The following is a 19,590-nucleotide window of genomic DNA, read 5'->3' on the forward strand; positions in this document are numbered from 1 at the left end:
GTCTACACAGAGCTCTCCCTTGGCAGAGACGTGAGAAAGGGAGTTGGTGAATGTGCCAACGTGGATGGACCATGCTTACTCCAAGTTAGGTTAGGCAAAAACCTGGCTGTTTAATCAGCCATTGGTAAATAACGCTATACAAGGAATAGCGCTTTTCTACTTGATGCAACTCTGCAAGCTGCAAAAATAGGCAGCTGCTCTATGTACTGAATTTGACTTTTAGTTTTTGCGGAATTTGTCAGGTTAGATTAATGCTTAGGGAAAAGAAAATTATTCTGATTTATGCTGTTTGGAGTGGCTTGAATTAAGCATTTGTTCCTTTTGCGTTTTACAGACTTCTTGAAGCCAACTCTAGCAAAGAGAAAGAGTTCTGTTTTTGCCAGCCAGACCCAGTCTCCAGTGCTGGTCCCCCTGATGGCAGTTTGTACAACTCTCTGAAACCTGCCAAGCTGGACGCCACAGCTTTGCACGACTGCACTTTGGCCGCCACTGTGCCTCCTTCGGAGCTGTTGAACCATGCAGTCCAAGCCTGTGACACAGGCATTCATGAAGAGCACTATGTAAGTGAAGCAGCAGAAGATGATGTGCCAGACTGCAGAGAGTACAGAGATGCCTGCACCATTACTGGTAAGCAGTCAGATCTTTTATCGTGAGAAGGTTAACATAGAGTTAAGTTTCTGTTCTTAAAACGCTGGTGAGGTATCTGGCCCATGGCTGGTGCTGCTGTTGTTGTTCTGCGCTTTTTTTCTTGTTTAGTAAGTGATTTCACAAGAACATGATTTTTTTTTGCTGAAAACTCTTTGTGAAGATTACGATTCTTGCAAATAGGCTTGACTGATGGCAGTTTTGAAACTAAGATACTGTACTTACAGTTGGGAAGTTGAACATTTGGAGCTTGCTTGGAAAGTAAACCAACTGAGAGTTAGGAACAAGGGGAAGAAAATACTGCATCTTAAAATTATGTTTAACATAATTGAGATTTTTATGTTGATGTGAGAATTGCTTTGTGGGAGAAGGGAATGGAAGAAATGATATGAACCATCTTGTGTTTTGACTGTATGTCTTTTTGATTTTCCAAACCATTCTGGTTTTTATCACGTTAGTTCTGGAACCATGGAAGTTTATGTATAAAGAACAGTTTCTTTTTTATGCTTGTCTGAAAGATGAAGTACTTTTTTGTCATACGATTCATACAAATAGATGGAAAGTGTGTTTAAATACGGTATTTTAAACAGAATTCAGTTCTTAGTTATGTGGTCAGTTGACCCAATTCTTTAGTGTTTGAATAATCACTGTAACTTAGTTCAGTCATGGATATGGCCATGAAATAAATGACAGGCAGTTTCCATTCCAAATGCATGTTTTTTGGCTGGACTGAGCTTCTTTAGCTTAAAGTGACCTTGTCAATTCCAAGGTCTTTTGGGAAAGTTCGAGGAGTCAGCTGAATTTCAGGAGGGAGAAATGAGAGGACTGAGGGAAAAAAAAAAAAAAAAAAAAAGGGCAGGGCTCATCTAGTTGGCTGCCAGATAGCTTTTTCCCAAGTTACTTCCATCCATTTCTAGAATTGTCTGTAGGCTGGAGAACTAGCTAATGGTGACCATCAACACATATTTGTAGTATGCCTTATGTTAGGCTCAGCCTGAGTGCTGTGTAGTTGTTAAGGGTTGATATTCTGGAACAAAAGGTAAAGGGGAGTGATGCTCTGCATATGTCTACACCTTTCATCTTGGTATGTGGAGGAATTATAGGCATCCATACACATACCACGGAGAGGGGAAAGTGTGAGGAAATGGCAATTACTGCTTGAAGTGATGGATCTAACGATAAGAATGTACAGAACAGTGCAGAAAGCACTGCTGTGAATAGAAAAAGAGGCTTGCAGTGCCTATTTAGGTATTGCAGGTAAAATTCATGACAGAGTAGTCCAAGTTAAAATGACAAACTAGTAATTTGGCTGTAATAACTGCTTGTGCTCAAAAAGCCTTCTGCTTCATTCCTAGGGAAGATTGCTTTTTGCAGTTAGCCTACCCTCTTGAGTCTTTTACCCCTGCCATTATAACCTTTTTTATTTTCATTCTCTTTAAAACACTGTTGTAGTTTGTCTTTTTTTTTTTTTTTTTTTGGTAGCACACATGCAGCATGCTGTTGGGGGAGGAAAAAAGCAATCCAATGTCACTGAAGTCAGGAGCTGCTTACCAAACACAGCTGCTTCAGTGCGCAGTTGGAAGCCAAGTTAGACAGGGTTCGGGGAGTTTGCAGCCATTGGGAAAATTCAAGGCTTTTTGCACTGAGAAGAGAAGCAGCAAGTTTTACACTGACATTACTTTCAGTCAGGTATGCTTCTAGATAAAATAAATGGTTTGTTATCCAAAACTAACTCCCCATCCCCGGTTATTCGTCCTATTTATTTATTTATGTGTTTTGCTGCCCTCTAGGTATTTACTTGGTAGGTAGACGAGAAAAACGTACACTGTTTTCCAGGCTCTTTGTAGAAGTATCTTTCTTGCAAGCATTGTTGGCTGTGTCCTGTCCCTCCAATTCAGTCTTAATTTTTCTTACCTTTTTTAAGTACTTTTTTTTTTTAGTTGAGGTCAGCGCATGTCACCCTACCTTACACTCTTTCACGCATGATGCACTTTCTGAATCTCTTCTTTTTAAGTTACCAGCCAAGTGTGGTTTACTTATTGATCCTGTAATGCTTTTATGGATTAGCTGTTCTGCAGCAGCAAATTTGAACTGGTTGTGACCTGGAGGAAAGATGGTAGGACTTGCAGTAGAAATAGGTGGTTGGGGTTTTTTGTTTTTGTTTTTCTTTGATATTTTTTTTCCCCCCTGAATTTCAGCTCTTTGCTGTAGTTTGTAAAGGTGTCAAAGGATGAAGACTGAGAGTTGGAAATTGGTCTCTTACTTTCTCTGTAAAATCTCTCCTTGGTTAGTAGTGCATACTGGTATCCAGTCTATACACTTGAAACAAGCAGAGGAAGAAGGATCGTCAGAGGCTTTAACGTGAACACTGTGTAGGTCTGACTGACAGATCAGTGCTATTTACACTTAAAATCTCCAATGGGAAAGAAATTGCTCTTATCAAGTCTGCACATACTGTAATTTTCCTTCTAATGCTGAGCATTGACTCAGCCTAGAGCAGACACCTTCAAATACAACAATCGGGGTAATCTATTTTCTTTTAGTCTAAGGTTAACACCTAGATCCTATTGTAAAAATCATCTGCAAAAGTTCTTGCAAATAGCAGCAAGAAAATCCTGGGGAGCTGCATCACAGTGCCTTGTGGTGATGCTTTCTGAAACGTGACCGGTGAATGGCAGCGAAATTGGAGTTGACTGTGACATAACTTAAGCCTAAGAACAAACTGCATGATACCCATGTTTTACTTTCGAATTTTCAAGGATGCCATTGGTGCTCAAAGAATTTTAAATTCTTGTTGCTTTCTTCACATCTATTCTGTTTGTTGGCAGTAGACAGGAGGCTCAGCGTGCTCTGTCAGTGGTGCAGCCTTCCCTGCTGGGGCCCTCGGAGCTGCAGGTGCCTCAGGCTTTCTGGTTGTGCTAGGCGTGCATGTGCAGATTTCTGTGGGACTGCAACTTCAGATACTTTTTAGACAACCAGTCTGGGTAGAATCCCTCCCTTGCTTTTGTGGAAGACAGGACACAAGGGTTACTTTTTAGCTGGGTCACACTTGATCTCTTTTGCTGTGGGGCCTAGAAGCAGTTGCATTGCCATAGCCAAGGGAATGAGCTGTATGAGAGCAGGCCAGGGTGACAAAAAAAAAAAAAAAAAAAAAACAACAGTGAGAGGTAAAGTGCTTAAGCCAATGTCAACACTGGTTGGGGGCAGCACCCTGAAAAGGCTACTTCTTTCCCACCAAATTTAATGATAGTAAAAGAATCCAAGGCATGTAGTCACCATAAATGAAGTGTTATTTCTATACAAGTACACAGTTCTGAATGTGTGCTAACTTAAGCATAGAGGGGCAAATGAAATAGGACAATTGATTTATTTCCAAAAAAAAAAAAAAAAAGTTTTGCAAATGTTTTAATAGGCGTTATCCCCCCAAAAAGTTAATTGTGGATCACTTAGTTTCTAAGCAGTAATAGTATTAAACCTGTAAAATGAATTCAGTATCTGCTATGTGCAATAAATATACTATATTTTAATATATAAATAAATTAATTATTCATTTTATTGTTTTTGTTATCACAATTTAAGTGAGAAGTTCAATGTAGGCTAAATTAAGGGGCTTCTACTGCTATCACTTGTGGGGTGTTTACAGGTAAGTGGGCAGAAGTGGGCTCAGATATTGAGGCTGGTAGACAGTGGGACAGCACTGTATGGCATGGAAATGGCAATCTGCTACTACATGTATGAAGCACCTATCTTGTCCCAGTTGTATTTCCTTTGAACTTTTCTCGCCCTGCTGCCATGCATCTGAGAGCATAAAGATGCAAGCACAGATGTAGCACCATCTAGTGTCCCTTTTTTTAGAAGGGGAATCAAAGTGCTTCTGAAGGTGTCTGTGTCTTTTCCTGTGATCGCAGTGCAGACATAGAGACTTCCAGGCAGGTGTTGGTGGAAACAACAGCTGGGGAAATGGGACTTCCTCCCCTATCTAACACCTCCCACACTTTTTTTTGTGAAGAAGGAAGTGCTGTAATCTTGGCATGATGAAGCAGAGTATCACTATTAAGTGTCTGTTCCAATTCTGTGAATTATAAAAGCCTCTTAATCTGATTGCCTTTTCTTTGTCAGCTGCTGTCAGACAAAGGCTGTCCTCCTGGATTGGAAAGTACAATGGGGATGGAAGTCTGAAATATCGTTGGAGTATGGAGTTACTCTTCTGGCATCCAGACATCCACCACAGTGGATTTACAGCATTTTTTTCCCCTCTTAATACATACATAACACAGTATCATTAGCCATCTTCAGTGTGTTCACTTTGTGTGTTTTCTCATGTCTGAAGACTCTCCATTTGCAATGATTTTGGCACAGTGTACTTCGTAATTCGAGAGCTAGCTGTTTAATATGCCATGTAGGTTTCCTTCATCCTTCTCTAAGAAAGGAGCGAATGAATGGACTGTGATTTAAATTGCCTAGCTTCTTCATTAGTTTGCATAATTCATTTGTTCGTTATACTAATTACTCTTTCCAAATGCATGTAGAAGTGTGTTTTCTGGCTGTTGTGGTCTGGGCAATTCCCTCAGGGTTCTTGGGAAATTCTTTGTGATGATAGCTTTTTCTGTGTCTTGTGTTTAATGCTTCTCAGTAGGCTATATTCTCTCACAAGTTGATTTAAAAAAAAAAAAAACACTAAGAACTACATCACGGGATGGGTCAAACCATGAAATCCCTTCTTCTCTCAGCAAGGTGGTCCCTCTCAGAAATGTTGGTATTGTTTGACCTTGCAGGTCCTGTACATTACACCTCACTGCAGTGACCGGCAACCATAGCATCCAGAGAAACCAACACAATCTCCTTGCAGCATACATTTTTTCACTGGATTTTCATCCTCTCCCTTGTTCAGGCTTTAATGATGGTCTCATATGAAACAGAGCTGTTCCTTCCTTCAGATGTTACCGCTCTTCATGGCAACAATTGCCAGTTTTGGTAACTGATGTAATTTTGACTGTGTTTTTTTCTGTAACCATTTCATTTTAAAGGGCATCCCTAGGGCCTGCAGAATTTCCAAGCCACTTCCCCTAGTCCCACTCCGAAGGAGTGAGGTTTTGTTTGAAAAGGCTGAATTTCTCTTCCTTTTGTCTGGAGTTTGGCAAAGCCTGACTACCCAAAACTAGTTCCTTAAGGATTTGGGTAATGTAGGCTGTTTTAACCTAGAGGGCATGCTAGAACTCTTGCTAGAACGCTTTAATCTTGTTACGTGGGAGGTAGGAAGGTCTCTCATCTGTGACCGGCCTGTGTTGGATGTGTGAGATACCACCACTGCTGTGTGCTCCATATTCTGAGGCTGTCCGACGGGGTGCTCTGGCTGTGCTTGGTAGCATTTACATGCTGCGTGGTTGTCCTCTAAGCCTTCGTGGTTACAGAAGTATTAATAAAGCAGTAACAGCTTTGAGTTGCTTCCCTCCATTTGAACTTCTCTGAGTGGTGTTGTGGTTAACTTTCCCTTTTAGTGGTTCTTCCCTCTACTGCATAAACTTGCTCTAGCACTTCGTTCTTTTTCAGTTGCTGTTTTGGGGTATCTCTTCCATGTTTTTCTCAGTTTTGTAGGTATAAGAGAGAGGTGCAAGATGCTGTGCATTGCAGCTGTCCATCTGTAACTCCAACTACACAAACAAATGCCCACCTGGGTCAGACTGGCTCTTACAGCAGCAATAGCAGATGCTAAGTGTGGAGAACACATGTGCAGCTGCAATCAGTAGTCTGTTCTCAGCATGTGTATCCCCATCGTGCAGAGCTTCTGTACCAGGGATACAGAGAGCACAACCCTGTCTAGTTCTTGGAGTGTCCATTTAGTGTTTGACTCCGTCCATTCCCCTTACCTTCATGATTTTGATACTATGTCATATTTACACACTGGCCTTTTCCTCTCCCATCTCCCTCAGTTTCTCCTTTAAAGTTTGGGATTGTGGCCTCTTACCTCGCTCCATTTACTTTGCTATTTCTGTCACCAGTCTCATTCCGTAAGCCTGATATAATGTTGGTCTCTTCTCCCCCTTCTTTCCTACCAATTGTTATAAGCAGCTATTGCTAAATTATGAACACTCATTCTTTTTCTAAAGAAAGCCAGATATGCTAGCAATATTAGTGTGAGATTGCTCCCTGAGCAAAACAAGAACGATGGCTTTAATGACTTTAATTCTATCTAGCATACCTAAATAAATAAATAAATAAATAAATAATTCTCCATGCCTGCTGTATTGTTGCCTCTGCTTGAATTTTCTTACTGGCTTTTGGTGGCATCCCATTCCACTTCATACAGCTTTTCCTGCTTTTTTTTTTTTAAACTTCTGCTTCATACCAGTTGTTTTCCAGCTTTTGCCCCTTGCCAGTAACTTAGTGTTCTTCCTGATTGCTTTCCTGTGGCAGGTTCATACAGTGTGTCTTAACGTGTATCCCAGGTGTGCTTTTTTTCTTTCAGCAATTACCTTTTTCAGTGACTACCTTTTTCCCCCCCCCCCCCCTTTTTTTTTTTTTCCCACCAAGCAGGCTTCTGCTGCTACTGTTTTGCAGCTTATCCAGCCCTCTTGCTGACTACCATCATACTAAGAGGAGGAATATATGGGTTTTGGTGTAAGCTATTAATTCTAAAGTGACCATGAAAGCAACTGCAGGAATTACTGAAGTCCAGTGTGATGTTTTTTACTTTGTTTCTATATTTCCCTTGTTTGTGGGAGGCATGCTTGTCCTTCCTAAATGTGTCATTTACTTAGGGTATGGAAGAGCAGGAGGTTTAAGTACTCATTGGTGTTCTGGGTTTGTTCTTTGGAGAATGAGCTCTGAAGGGCAAGTGCCTCGTGGATTTCCTGGGGGTTGTGTGTGTGTCTGTATGTGTGTTGGTCCCCCGTGTGTTCTCCCCCAGATTGCATTTATTGTGTTGCACATAAACAGTACTAGCAGGCTAAAAAGCTATGTTTGATTATTGGTGCATTCAAATGTGTGAAAATACATTTATTCCATTATTTTGCCTCCATGGCATGCAATGATAGTGCAGCCATGCACACCCTCAATGCACATGTAAGTATCCATCCCAAACCAGCACTTTTTCCTGGTAAAGTCAACATTTGTAAAAAATCAAGCTACATCAGAATTAATCCTTTTTGTGTGTGTGATTCTCAAGCTCCTACAGCTCTTATTCAGAGGCTGGCACACTTTGTAGCTGGGCTGAACAACAAGCAAAAGCAGGACAATTGTTTCTCAGGGTTTTCTGTACTCAGTGAGTTATCAATGGGCTCCTTTGCCTTTTCAAGACATTCGCAGTCTGTCTTGGCAGCTAGAAGGTCCTAGTGGTTAATGGATGTGTTTGTTCTTACTGCTGCTGAACAGCGTGTTGCCAGTATGCATTTGATACATGAATAGGTTTTGTTCTTGCTCTAGAAGAATGGCCGCAGTGGTGGAGTTTCCTTTTTCTTTTTTTTTTCCTATTTAATGTAGAAATAAATGCATTAATACGGCTGCATTTATCTACAGGGAGAAGCATTTCCATACTGAAGCAAAACTTGTTTAAATTGATGGCATTGATGTACAGTAGGGACCTAATATTTTAATGGCCTCTCATCGCAGAGATCTGTTTCCCCCTATTATACCCAGCAGGAATTTATGTGTAGGATGAAACCACAGCAAAGAGACTTTAACTTAATAAACAATGACATTCCTCACAATAGAGCTGCAGTTCCCAGAGGTTTTAGCTTTGTTAGCTTTGGCATTCCCTATTTTGTCTCCATCTTTATTCGTTGTGTGTTGCTAAGCCAAGTTTTCTCTTACCTTACCTCTTCAAGATGCTTTCGATTGCCTAATTTAAGCAGAATGCCCTACCAGGGAGGCTAACGGGCTGGAAATGCTAATATTTTATGCACCCAAACATGCAGGCAAGGGCTGAGCCCTGGGTCTTATCTGGGAGGACAGTCCCATGGCCTGCCCACACTGCACACGGGCTTGGCCAGGGCCTGGCATGACAGAACTGAAGGAGCAGCATTTTTTTATTCCCCTTCACTTGGTAGCCTGGTCAATGCAATGATTTTTGCTGTGCAACAGTGTTCCTGTGGATGAGACTGAGTGATCTGGTCCTTCATACCAATTCTCCTTTGTAGCGAAGGAGAATTGTGGTGTGTTCTGTAGCTTACACAAATCTTTTAAATCTGGGAAGGGAGGCTTTTATCTTTTTCCCCAGTAATAAAGCTGGATTTATTCAGAGGGAAGGAGTGGGGGGAGGAAAAGCCAAGTGTCTCCTATCCTTGCCCTTGTACATATGTGTTTGTATGAACTGAAATATGAAATGTCAGATAACTGAAGTAAAAAATAGTGTTGTATAGGGAATGTAATGAGAATCCCAGGTTTGTTGTCTTGCCTTTTTCATGGGCTTGGACTTGTCATCCAGCATTCCTGTCCTGTGACTGTGTGCCCATGCAGCTGCCTGCCTGTCCATGGCTTGTGGCCCGCCTACGCAATGTGAGAAGCCCAGTGGGATCTCTGTGAGCATCAGGGAAAGGGCTGCGGTAGTGCTGAGCTGCAGGTCAGCTGAAGCACAGCTAGGGCAGCCTGGAATGGGAATGCCTGAGGTTGGTGCAGGGTGTTTTATTTTCCTGTCAAAGACTGAATTTTGACAGGATTTTCCATGTGGAGAGGCAGAAGAACCACTGCTTAACCAACTCTGATTAAAGGTGTGGCAGGACTTGCAATTCCAAAATCCTGTCATGCCAGGCAAGTTACAGAAGCTGCTGTGGCTGTTTGAGGAGGCTGAGTTTTAAAAGAACAAGATGGTTTTCTCATTGAAGATCTTTTTTTCCTGCAGTTTGGTATTGCAATCAGCAATAAGACTTGTGATATTTAGGATGCTGATGCCATCTTTCGCTTTGGGCAAGTCAATGAGTTAGGAGGATTTTTTTTTCCTAAGTAGTTATTTTCTTTGCCCCAGATATAATCACACACTTTACGAATATGATATGTAAATTTTAATGTACGTTCCTATTTTAGGACTTCCATTAGCCACATTCTGGTCATCCTAGAACTGAAATTGAATATCAGTATGGTGAGTTTGGGTTTTTGACCTGTTACAGGTATATGTACAGAGTAATTGTTAAATAATGTCCACGATATACTTGTGATTTGGACCCCAGACAGTATTTAATGCCTGTTTCCCTGTGTCCCTTGAGAGCTCAAATACTGGACGATTACAGGCTGTATTTCCTTCCTTAGTAGACAGCAAGCAGCCTAATTGCAAAGTTGAAGCTTGTCTACCCTTTTGCTTTTCATTTTTATGTGGATCTGTTCACAACAGTAATGAGTAGTTCACTGCATTCCCTGAATGTCTAAATTAACAGAAAGCATCCTAAAAAGGATGCTGCCAGGCTGCTTCGTACAGCCAGGAGCTATCTGCTGGAAAGCCTTTAGAGAGAGGCCATTTTCCTTGCCTGTGTCCCTGGAATATGATTAGTCTTTAGGCCTGTGGCCTGATGACAAAGGAGAATCCTAATGTCATTACAGCCTCTTGGTTGGTTGTCAAGCCAGATTAGGTGACATTTCTCTGAAGGAGTTTCCAGAAGTTTCTCAGCCTGGTGGAATGGGATGACATTTAATGTTACGGAGTTGCATATTCCTTCACCCTTTTAAAACTGGGGCGGTACACTGAGAACCATAAATGGGGCACTTCTTACTTAAAGAGTAGAAAATGTAATGCTTTTTTGTCTGAAGGTACGCATTCTATGGAGATTTGTCATTTTACATACACGGATACAAAATTTACAAGTGCTTACCAGCCCTTTGATTTTGAGGGGCACAGGCTCCATTTTGTCTTTCAGTTCATGTTCTCTGTGTGTGTATGCACCTCATGAGGCAAAGGGGCAGTCAAGATTCACTAGTAGCTCGCACGAGATAACCTCAAGTTGATGAACTTCAATTTCTTGTGTTACATGTGGCTGGACTTTAGCCTCCATGCTGTAGCTCTGATCTGCAGAGAATCTTCCTTTTACCTAACTAGTAGGGAGCCAGCCCTGGAACTGACTCTTTTCAGGTATTGTGTGCTTTTTTAAAAAAATAATATTTTTTGATAATAATTTTTAATAATATTTTTTTTATAAATAATTTTTATTGACCAACCATTTCCAAAGAGTTTTTAAGCTTCTCTGTTTTAAACTTTAGAGAACTGTGTGTCAAGGAGGGGTGTAGCATGTGGAAGGGGGTGGGAAATGGGACAGAGCTGAAAACTAGCATGAGGAATAGGTAGTTCCATGAATTATGGTGGTAACTTCTTCATTCTTCCTGCTTTCTGCAGACAATTTCCTTGTTTCTCTTATCGCTTTTTCTTTCCCTGCTCTTATCTAATTTCTTTTTCCTCAACTGCCCCAAAAGGTTGTGACAAGTAAAGTTTTAATTCTGTTATGGGAAATGCAAGAATTTGCCTGAGCCATGACTTTTTTTTTTTCATTTTTTCTTCATAAGAAGGAGAAGGAATTTAGAGTTCCTCTTTCTGGCTGTGGGCCGAGCACCAGCTGCTGGGAGGCAATGCAGTGGAGGCCCGCAGAAGGTGTTCAGGTTGGGTGGGTGATACAAGCCGATGACCAAAACGAGCGTTTTGAAAGCTGCCAAGCAGCACAGCACTTCCCCAAGGCCAGATTGGGAGTGGTGTTGTTCTGCTGGACATACTGCTTCTTCACAGCAACCGCTTCTCTTTTCTCAGAGGAAGCATTTCAAGGTAGCACAGCTGCTTTGAGCTGTTTGCAAGGTGTTGGCCTCTGTAAGACCACAACTCTGGAGGACAGTGCTCCAGGAATGATGCAGTTTCTGAGTAGTTTTCTTCTGGTCTCCCTTGTTTTAACTTGTGTATCCTGACCTGACACTTCTTGCATGTAATGCTGACCCAAGCATGGTTCATGTCAGGGTTGGGATTATGAGAAATTTCCTGTGTGGGTTTTACTCTGTTTACACCTATGGGGATGCATGCTAGACACCATAGGGCTCTCATCCCAGTGGCCTCACAAAGAGCAATCTCTTGAGAACCTAAGCCCTGCAAATTCTCAGAGTATTTTAAGAAGGAAAAAAAAAATCCAGTGAGTACTGCAGACTTACCTCTGCAGAGCTATTGGTAGTCCGCATGAAAAGGGACAAAGCTCTCTCGATGAGAAACAAAAAATGACGTTTGTGCTGTCAAGGAATTGGGTAATAAGGCGCTTCTTGCAGCAGGTGGCAGTATCCACTGCTAGGAGGTTCTCTAATGACCTGGAAGGCCCTTTAACCTTGAAAGGAGAGCCTCTGCTGGAAAGCAAAGGAATAAAACCATAAAGACTGAGGATAGTTTGGAGTAGAATCAACAGACCTAAGTTAAACATTTTATATTCCATGCTATGACTGTACTGGTTACCTGTATTGTACTGTGTTTCTAAAAAACCAACCAACCAAACAAAAAAACAAAACAAACAAACAAAAAGAAAAACACAACCAACCAACCAAACAAACAAAAAAACTGCAGATGCCAGACTCTGAGGTTTGTAGAATTTGTCTTCTTTCTGCATTTGTATTTTTTTCCCCATTGTCTCTTCTCTGGTTTTTGGGTTATTTTCTCTGTCTTCTCGGTACTTATGTCAAATTGATACTAAAATTGAATTGGTGCTTTCTGTTTGTCCATCTAGCTAGGTTTCATTCCTATAGTGAGATATATAATCATCTCTTCAGTCAAAGCTGTAAACAGGGGAAACAAAAAGCCAAGTAGGGGATGGAGTGTGACAGATCAGCTGTTTTAGATAACTACGTTGTTTAGAATGAGATCAATGAGATCACCAACTCTGTCTACACGTGATTTCCCTGTCTCTCCATCAACTTTCTCATGTACCTCATCCATTCTGTTGTCTTGATATCTGTAATTAACAAAAGAGAAAGGAGGTACTAAAGACTGACTTCAATGCAAGCTGAGGTTGAATTGTTTGGTCATAGGTGCTGGCATAATTCTTCCCATCCAAGATGCCCAGAGAAGGGGAAATACACCAGAAGATAACTTAGCTGGACTGTTCTGCCTGGTTTTGCATCTTCTTTATTGAAAGAGAGGTTTAGAAACTGAGGCAACAACACCATTAAGAAAGAACAAAAAGTCTCTGAAATAAGTTGGTTTAATCTCTTTCAGAAAATTTTCAGAGAAAGTGGAGGAATTATGTCAGTAACTCCTACAAAAGCACACTGAACTACTTTATCTTCTGAAACTTAGGGCATGGGGAAATTCAGTTTGCACCAAAAAGAGGTGAGGTTGGGTGTTCTTGCATGTGCCACATCTAAGCAATGAGGGTAGCAAAGCACTGAAACATACTACTCATAAAGACAATAGGGAAAAGAATTAACAAATCCACAGATTTTCTTTCTCTATATGTTATTATTTTTATGGAGTACCATAAACTGTAGACTTCTCCAATATGTAAGAGTCTTAGCAAATCTTTCTTCTTAGCTCTTTTCTTTCAGTAGCCAAACCTGTAATGACCCATGCTTTGAGAAGAATCATGAGTTCATAATTCCTGAAACAAACATTCATCTCTTTAAGTTGGTTGTAATTTACATGTAGAAGTTTCTATTTTCCAAGGATGTCCAGAAAACTGCAAGTTTAAAATCACTAGGATTACAGAAGAAAATAAATCTGTAACAGAGCAACTTCAGCTGTAGTTTCTTGCATCATTTATATTAATGATCACTTAGCTGTTTTAGACTTACATTGTTTTATTTAATTCAATAGAATGAAGTTACCACATAGGACAAGAGGAAGCTGTTAGAATTTTATGCCTGCTAGACTTCAGTTAACTTAATCATAAAACATAAATAATGTCTCATGTGCTGTGAGTAGAGAACTTACCTTACTTGTTTATCCTTGCAATATTAATCAGAAATATTAATAAAAACAATTACCTGGAAGCCTCTGTACCTACTCATTACAATAAGAGTCTGCACCTTAGAAAAGCAGGGGGAGTAAAAGTGAAGACTGCGTGACTGTAGCACTGAGAATATTGCCATGACTTAAATGGTGAACTAATGTTTAGTCATACGCAACTGTAATTATTGTGTTCTGTTTTTCTAAACAGGTAAATTACATCAGAGCCTGCTCCTATTTCCTGCTGGTATACAGATTTTAAAATCACAATAGAAGTTAGTAACAATAGCATCAAAATAAGCTGCCTTTCAAGTTACTCATTAATATATCTTTTTCAGTTGCTAAGCTTTGAATATCTCAGAAACACTCAGGATTTATTATGTAATAAGTAGAAAATTGTCTTGGTTGACTTGTATTCCACTATAATTCTTACTTCTCTACTGCCTGTCCTTTATATTCCCACAGATTTCTTTTTCACAATAAAACTGTATAGATTTCTTTTGTGTGTGCATATGTGGTATTTTTCTCAGATTCTAATGGTAACTTTTGCATTTCCATTTTTACTACATTTTATTACACAACAGGCCACTCTGCACAGAGTTAGTTGCTTGAAGCTTTCTTTTTTGATCAATAAAGTCACTCCTTTTTTCTTTTTCTTTTTTTTTAATTTAAATACTAGTTAAAAGTCTAAATTGAAAGCTTGAATTTTTCAAACGTTTTTATTTTTCTATTTGCAAGAAGACCAATGCAGTCAGGTTGTGTAGACTCATGGTTATCACGAGATGAGAACTAATGTTTCGTCCAGAAGGGAAGGGAAGGAAACCTATCCCCATATTCTTGACAGTGAGTGCAATTAGATAATACAAAGATATATCTATATATACATACAGATATATATGCACATCATATTTTATATACATATGTATTATATATATGGATGTGTCTAAACACCTTCGAAATGTTTAGTTTACAGCAGCAGCCATTTTATGTAGGGTTAGCTGGCTTCTCTGCACTCAAATAGTTACAGGCACTAAAATGGACATTATCAACACTTAAAAAGCTAATCAGGGCAAAAGAAAGGTTTGTACAGTTAGCGCTCAGCTCTGGAGACATGGGAATAAGGTCTTGTTTCTCTGCGTAAACTAGTAGACTCCAAGAGTACTGCGAGGACCTCTTGAAATGACGTATACAGGCACATCTCTTGTCCAACAAGCTCCATAAAAATAGTATTGTTGCACATGTGAGTGTTCCTGCTAACTTTTGCACATATATTTCTGCAATAATATTTGGGGAACATTTATGTATGTCCAAAAGTTAGCAGAATAGTCTGGATGAAAGGAGAGCAGAATACCTCCTGATGTATTATAGTGAACTACTTGAACCGTAAAGTATGGTGCAACTTACCCTGTTGGGTTTTAGTTTTAATGAGCAGGATCCTGTAAAGAATATAGGCAGGAGCTTATCAGTAGAGTATCCTTTGCCCTGAGGTGTGATTGAATAGTAGCGTTCTTGACATTTTAAATTCTTGGAATGATGCTTCTGATAATACAGTATCTGGATTAGAAAGTTGAAAAAGGGGTAATTGATGGTCTGTTGAGAAGCGTGTGTTAATTGCTGTTTTTGTTTGTTATTTTTCCTGGAGAAGATTATTCCAGTAGCTTGCAGGCCTGCATCAGTCCTGCAATAATGAACTTATCCTGTATGAAAATCTGCATCTTCCTCAGGGAGCAGGGAGAGCAGGGCTGCTTTACAGCTCTGCAGGGAGCTGAGGGTGACCACAGGATGGGAAGGGCAGTGTTCTTGTCACAGAGTGCAGTCCCATTGTTCCTGAGCAGTGCTGCAGTAATGGTTTAAATTGACTCTCCAATGATGATGAGATAGATGCCAGCTACTGAGTCAGGTCTCAGGACATTACAGGAATGAGTCAGTATCATCAGAGACAGAGCTGGGCACAGCTGTCCCCTACAGCACTGTGCAGGGAGGGCAGGGGCCTGGGCTTGCTTAAATGGGGGTGTTGGACAGAGGGTGCTAGGGGGGCGGGGAGAACCCAGTGAGCCTGGGCAGAGCTGTGGGTGCACTCAGCCCCTGATATCTTGACTATTTACTGTGGAGTGAGTCATAGCAACCATCCCAAGGGCTATATATCACTGATTAAAGACAGAACTGCATTGCACGGCTTGGGAACAGCCTCCCTTAGGACTTGCTCTTCCAAACCAGGTTTAGGTAGCTCCATGTCCAGTTGGGTTGTCAGTCTCTGCAAGGATTGAGATTCTCAGCCTTTCTGGGTCGCTGTTCCTAAATTTTACCATACTCATGGTGAAAAAGGTTTTCTTTTTGCTGAATTGGAGTTTCACATGTTAAAACTTCTGTCTCTTTTCCTAAATTTAAATTTCCAATTTAAATCGCAACATTTATGCAGTTGTTGATGGCCCTTGGCATCCATTTTTAAAACTGTGTGCAAAGATGATATACTTGTGAACATGAGGGACTGATAGCACAGAATTCAGGTCAAGATGGTGTCAAAAGGTGCCCTAGAAGTTCTTGCTGCCAGCCATGCCATTGTATCTTCAGTGTGAATTGTGGCAGTTTGCTATTGCAATCCTGAATTTCTTCTTGAGAAAAATCTGCCAGCAGCAAAGTAGAGCGATGCTGAACTATGGTCAAGGACCAAGTTAAGGAGAAATGTAAAGCATGCAACCTAAAAATAATCTGTCTAGTAAAACAGAGAAAAATGAAAATTCCTATATGCAGTATCCCTTTCTCCATACCTGTTTTTTTTACTACCCTGTCATAGTCAATGCTCTCTTGTTCTCTATTTTGCCTCCTTCCCTCTAACCTTGTTCTTCGATAGATGAGTCCCTCCTTGTAAAAGTTGGGCTTTTTATCCTCAGAAACATGCCCTCCTATTTTGTACTAGTAAATAATTTCATTTGGGGATAATTTGTGCTAGTCTTATGTCCTAAACCTAGCTGTTTAGCTATCTAGCTGTTCTTTATGTGCAGAAAAACCTTGCCAATGTCAAACCAATCTGACATCTTTCCTAGCTTATATGTATAGTACTTGGTTTAAAGTACCTAACAGAGTAACTGTCCTCTCTTTCTTTTGTCAGATGTGTGCAATAGTACCAATCTTCCTGAAGTTGAAATCATCAGTCTACTGGAAGAGCAGCTGCCTCATTATAAGCTAAGAGCAGATACAATCTACGGTTATGACCACGACGACTGGCTTCATACGCCTCTCATTTCTCCTGATGCAAATATTGACTTAACAACTGAGCAAATAGAAGAGACCTTGAAATACTTCCGTAAGTCAAAAATGCATAACTTGTACTGAGGAACAAATAAAACAGCGCTATTTTTGTTACCTTCTCTGAAGTGTCTATGTAATTCTCTTATAATTGCGAAAAGCAAGAGACCTGTTTATGGTTTGTTGTGCTAGTCTTCCAGCTTTATGGAAATAATCAAAACCAGCTGTTGCATTTGTAATCTGTTCATACACCTCTTCACATTATCAAATATTGGTGAAGCCGCAATACTTCCTTCTGTTTGTGATCTCCCTGGCAAGAGACTGAAATTTCTGCATCTATAAAATGTAGAAAGTTAGACCTGTTGCATTATTTGCTTTTTTTGAACATACCCTCTGACGCATTTCTGTGTTGTCTGGTGCCAGTGTGTAACAGCATCACATGATGACGTCAAATCATTTTTCTGCAGCTTAAGATTCTATGAAAGACTTGTGAAGAACCAAACTGAGCATTTAGTTAAGATAGTTTGTCTCCTCGTTCTTTCTTCTGTTCGTATTCATGCTATTGTACAGAAAAGTACTATTTGTGCCTAGAGAGAAAGCTTGTAGTGGTGTAACCTACTGCATTTTTCATTCTTTTTGTTTGAGCTTGTAGACCATTTTATCACAGTGAATGGATTTGTGTCTCTCCAGATTCTTCCACTGTGGTTATTGACTTAGCTGTGCAAGAAGACAAGACTTTTGTGATCCATCCTTTGGTTGTTCTTTAATCATGTCATTTATGGTTAAATGATCCTTCCTCCCCCTGCTCATGTTTTTACATGAAGATAGAGTTTTGAAGTACTTCTGAATGTGTTGCATGTTAAAATAGTTGGCGGAGCATCCAACTGATAGGTGACATACTAAAGCTGTAGCTGTTAGACTTAAATGGTAGTGCATTTACATAAGTTATAGTACTAGATAGATTTAGGTAGACTTACTGAAGCACTGTGGAGCTTGGAAGTGATGAGTTACAGGGCTCAACACAAACCTTTGCAAATATGACTTCGTTGTATTGTGAAGCACCTGGAGAATTCACTATGTAAGGAAAAAAATTGGTAAAGAAAAGCATTATGGATATGAAGAACAGAGTTACTGACTTCAGTGCTTCAACAGAAGGCATTAAATATTTTGGTAGATATTTTACATATGTTCTACACCTCTTCCCCAGTCAAACAAAAACAACGTGAAGTGGTGGGGGGAAGCTGAAGCTGATCTATGGTATTAGTTGTACAACAGCTCCTTGTTTCATATCAGACCTTTAATGCCGTTAAATGATGACAGTAGTTAGCTAAAAGAAACCTTCTGAAAAGTCAGTTTTCCAGTCTGTAGTAACAGGATTAGTCTGGTCTCACCTATAAGAAGGTCTATGCAGGGCGACTGTTGTATTAATCACAGGAAAGATGTTTTGCTAATGGGGCAAGGAAAGCAAAAATCAGTGTCAGGGCATCCTAAGTCTCCCAACTGTGACACTGGTGTGACATGTCACTTGTAATGGTGCTTGACTGTTGGGAATGGATAGTAATGGATGCTCCAGTGCAACATCCTTGCCTCTAAATTGGAGAGAAATGGATTTGATGGGTGGACCACATAGTAGATAAGGAATTATCTGGATGGTCACACTCAAAGAGAAGCAGTCAACAGCTTAATGTCCACGTGGGGACCAGTGATGAGTGGCATTCCTCAGGCGTCAGTGTTGGGACCAGTACTATTTAACAGTGACATGGACAGTGGGATTGAGTGCACCCTCAGCAAGTTTGCCGATAATACCAAGCTGTGTGGTGCAGTCGACATGCTGGAGGAAAGGGATGCCATCCAGAGGGACCTGGACAGACCTGAGAGGTGGGCCTATGCAAACCTTACAAGGCCAAGTGCAAGGACAAGCCTCTGGGCCAGGTCAATCCCAAGCATAAACACAGGCTGGGTGGAGAATGGATTGAGAGCAGCCCTGAGGAGAAGGACCTGGGGGTGTTGGTTGATGAGAAGCTCAACACGAGCCAGCAATGTGTGCTTGCAGCCCAGAAAGCCAACCATATCCTGGGCTGCATCAAAAGCAGCGTGGCCAGCAGGTCAAGGGAGGAGGTTGTCCCCATCTACTCTGCTCTCGTGAGACCCCACCTGGAGCCCTGCGTTCAGCTCTGGGGCCCCCAGCACAAGAAGGACGTGAACCTATTAGAATGGGTCCAAAGGACGGCCACAAGGATGATCAGAGGGCTGGAGCACCTCTCCTACAAAGATAGGCTGAGAGAGATGGGGTTGTTCAGCCTGGAGAAGACTTCAGGGAGACCTTATAGTAGCCTTCTAGTACCTAATGGGGGCCTACAGGAGAGAAGAAGAGGGACTCATTGTGACAGGACAAGGGGTAATGGCTTTAAACTAAAAGAGGGTAGATTTAGACTAGATATAAGGAAGAAACTCTTTACTTAGAGGGTGGTGAGGCACTGGCACAAGCTGCCCAGGGAAGCTGTGGATGCCCCATCCCTGGAGGTGTTCATGGCCAGGCTGGATGGGGCTTTGGGTAACCTGGTCTGGTGGGAGGTGTCCCTGCCCATGACAGGGAGGTTGAAAATGGGTGATCATTAAGGTCCCTCCCAACCCAAACCATTCTGTGATTCTATGATAAATGAAGCTGTGTATAGCAGAGAAATTGGATAGCAGTAGCTGCCTGTAACTGTGTGTACTTAAACCATTTTATATGGCATTTTTCTTACAAGCATAATGACTGCAAACTTTGCCATGTGCTGTGGTTTGAAACCTTCATCCAGTCAAATGGCTTG

General features: G+C 40.9%; 1 protein-coding gene across 23 annotated transcripts in view; it reads left to right on the forward strand.

The window, feature by feature from the left end:
• Positions 1 to 19,590, forward strand: part of TRAK1 (trafficking kinesin protein 1) — a 137,582-nt gene that overhangs the window by 51,997 nt on the left and 65,995 nt on the right. For 17 of the 23 annotated variants that reach the window (XM_040546353.1, XM_040546342.1, XM_040546360.1 and 14 more), the window contains 2 exons: positions 335 to 627; positions 16,641 to 16,835. Coding sequence is in view for 5 of the 23 variants with exons in the window: in XM_040546334.1 (XP_040402268.1) it covers positions 335 to 627; positions 16,641 to 16,835 (488 nt within the window). In the remaining 18 variants the exon portion in view is untranslated. Of the gene's footprint in view, positions 1 to 334; positions 628 to 13,742; positions 13,807 to 16,640; positions 16,836 to 19,590 lie in introns of those variants that run through there. The other 6 variants (XM_040546339.1, XM_040546333.1, XM_040546335.1 and 3 more) reach the window with 2 other exon arrangements.

Source organism: Cygnus olor, chromosome 2 (assembly GCF_009769625.2).
Source record: "Cygnus olor isolate bCygOlo1 chromosome 2, bCygOlo1.pri.v2, whole genome shotgun sequence".
Taxonomy (NCBI): domain Eukaryota; kingdom Metazoa; phylum Chordata; class Aves; order Anseriformes; family Anatidae; genus Cygnus; species Cygnus olor.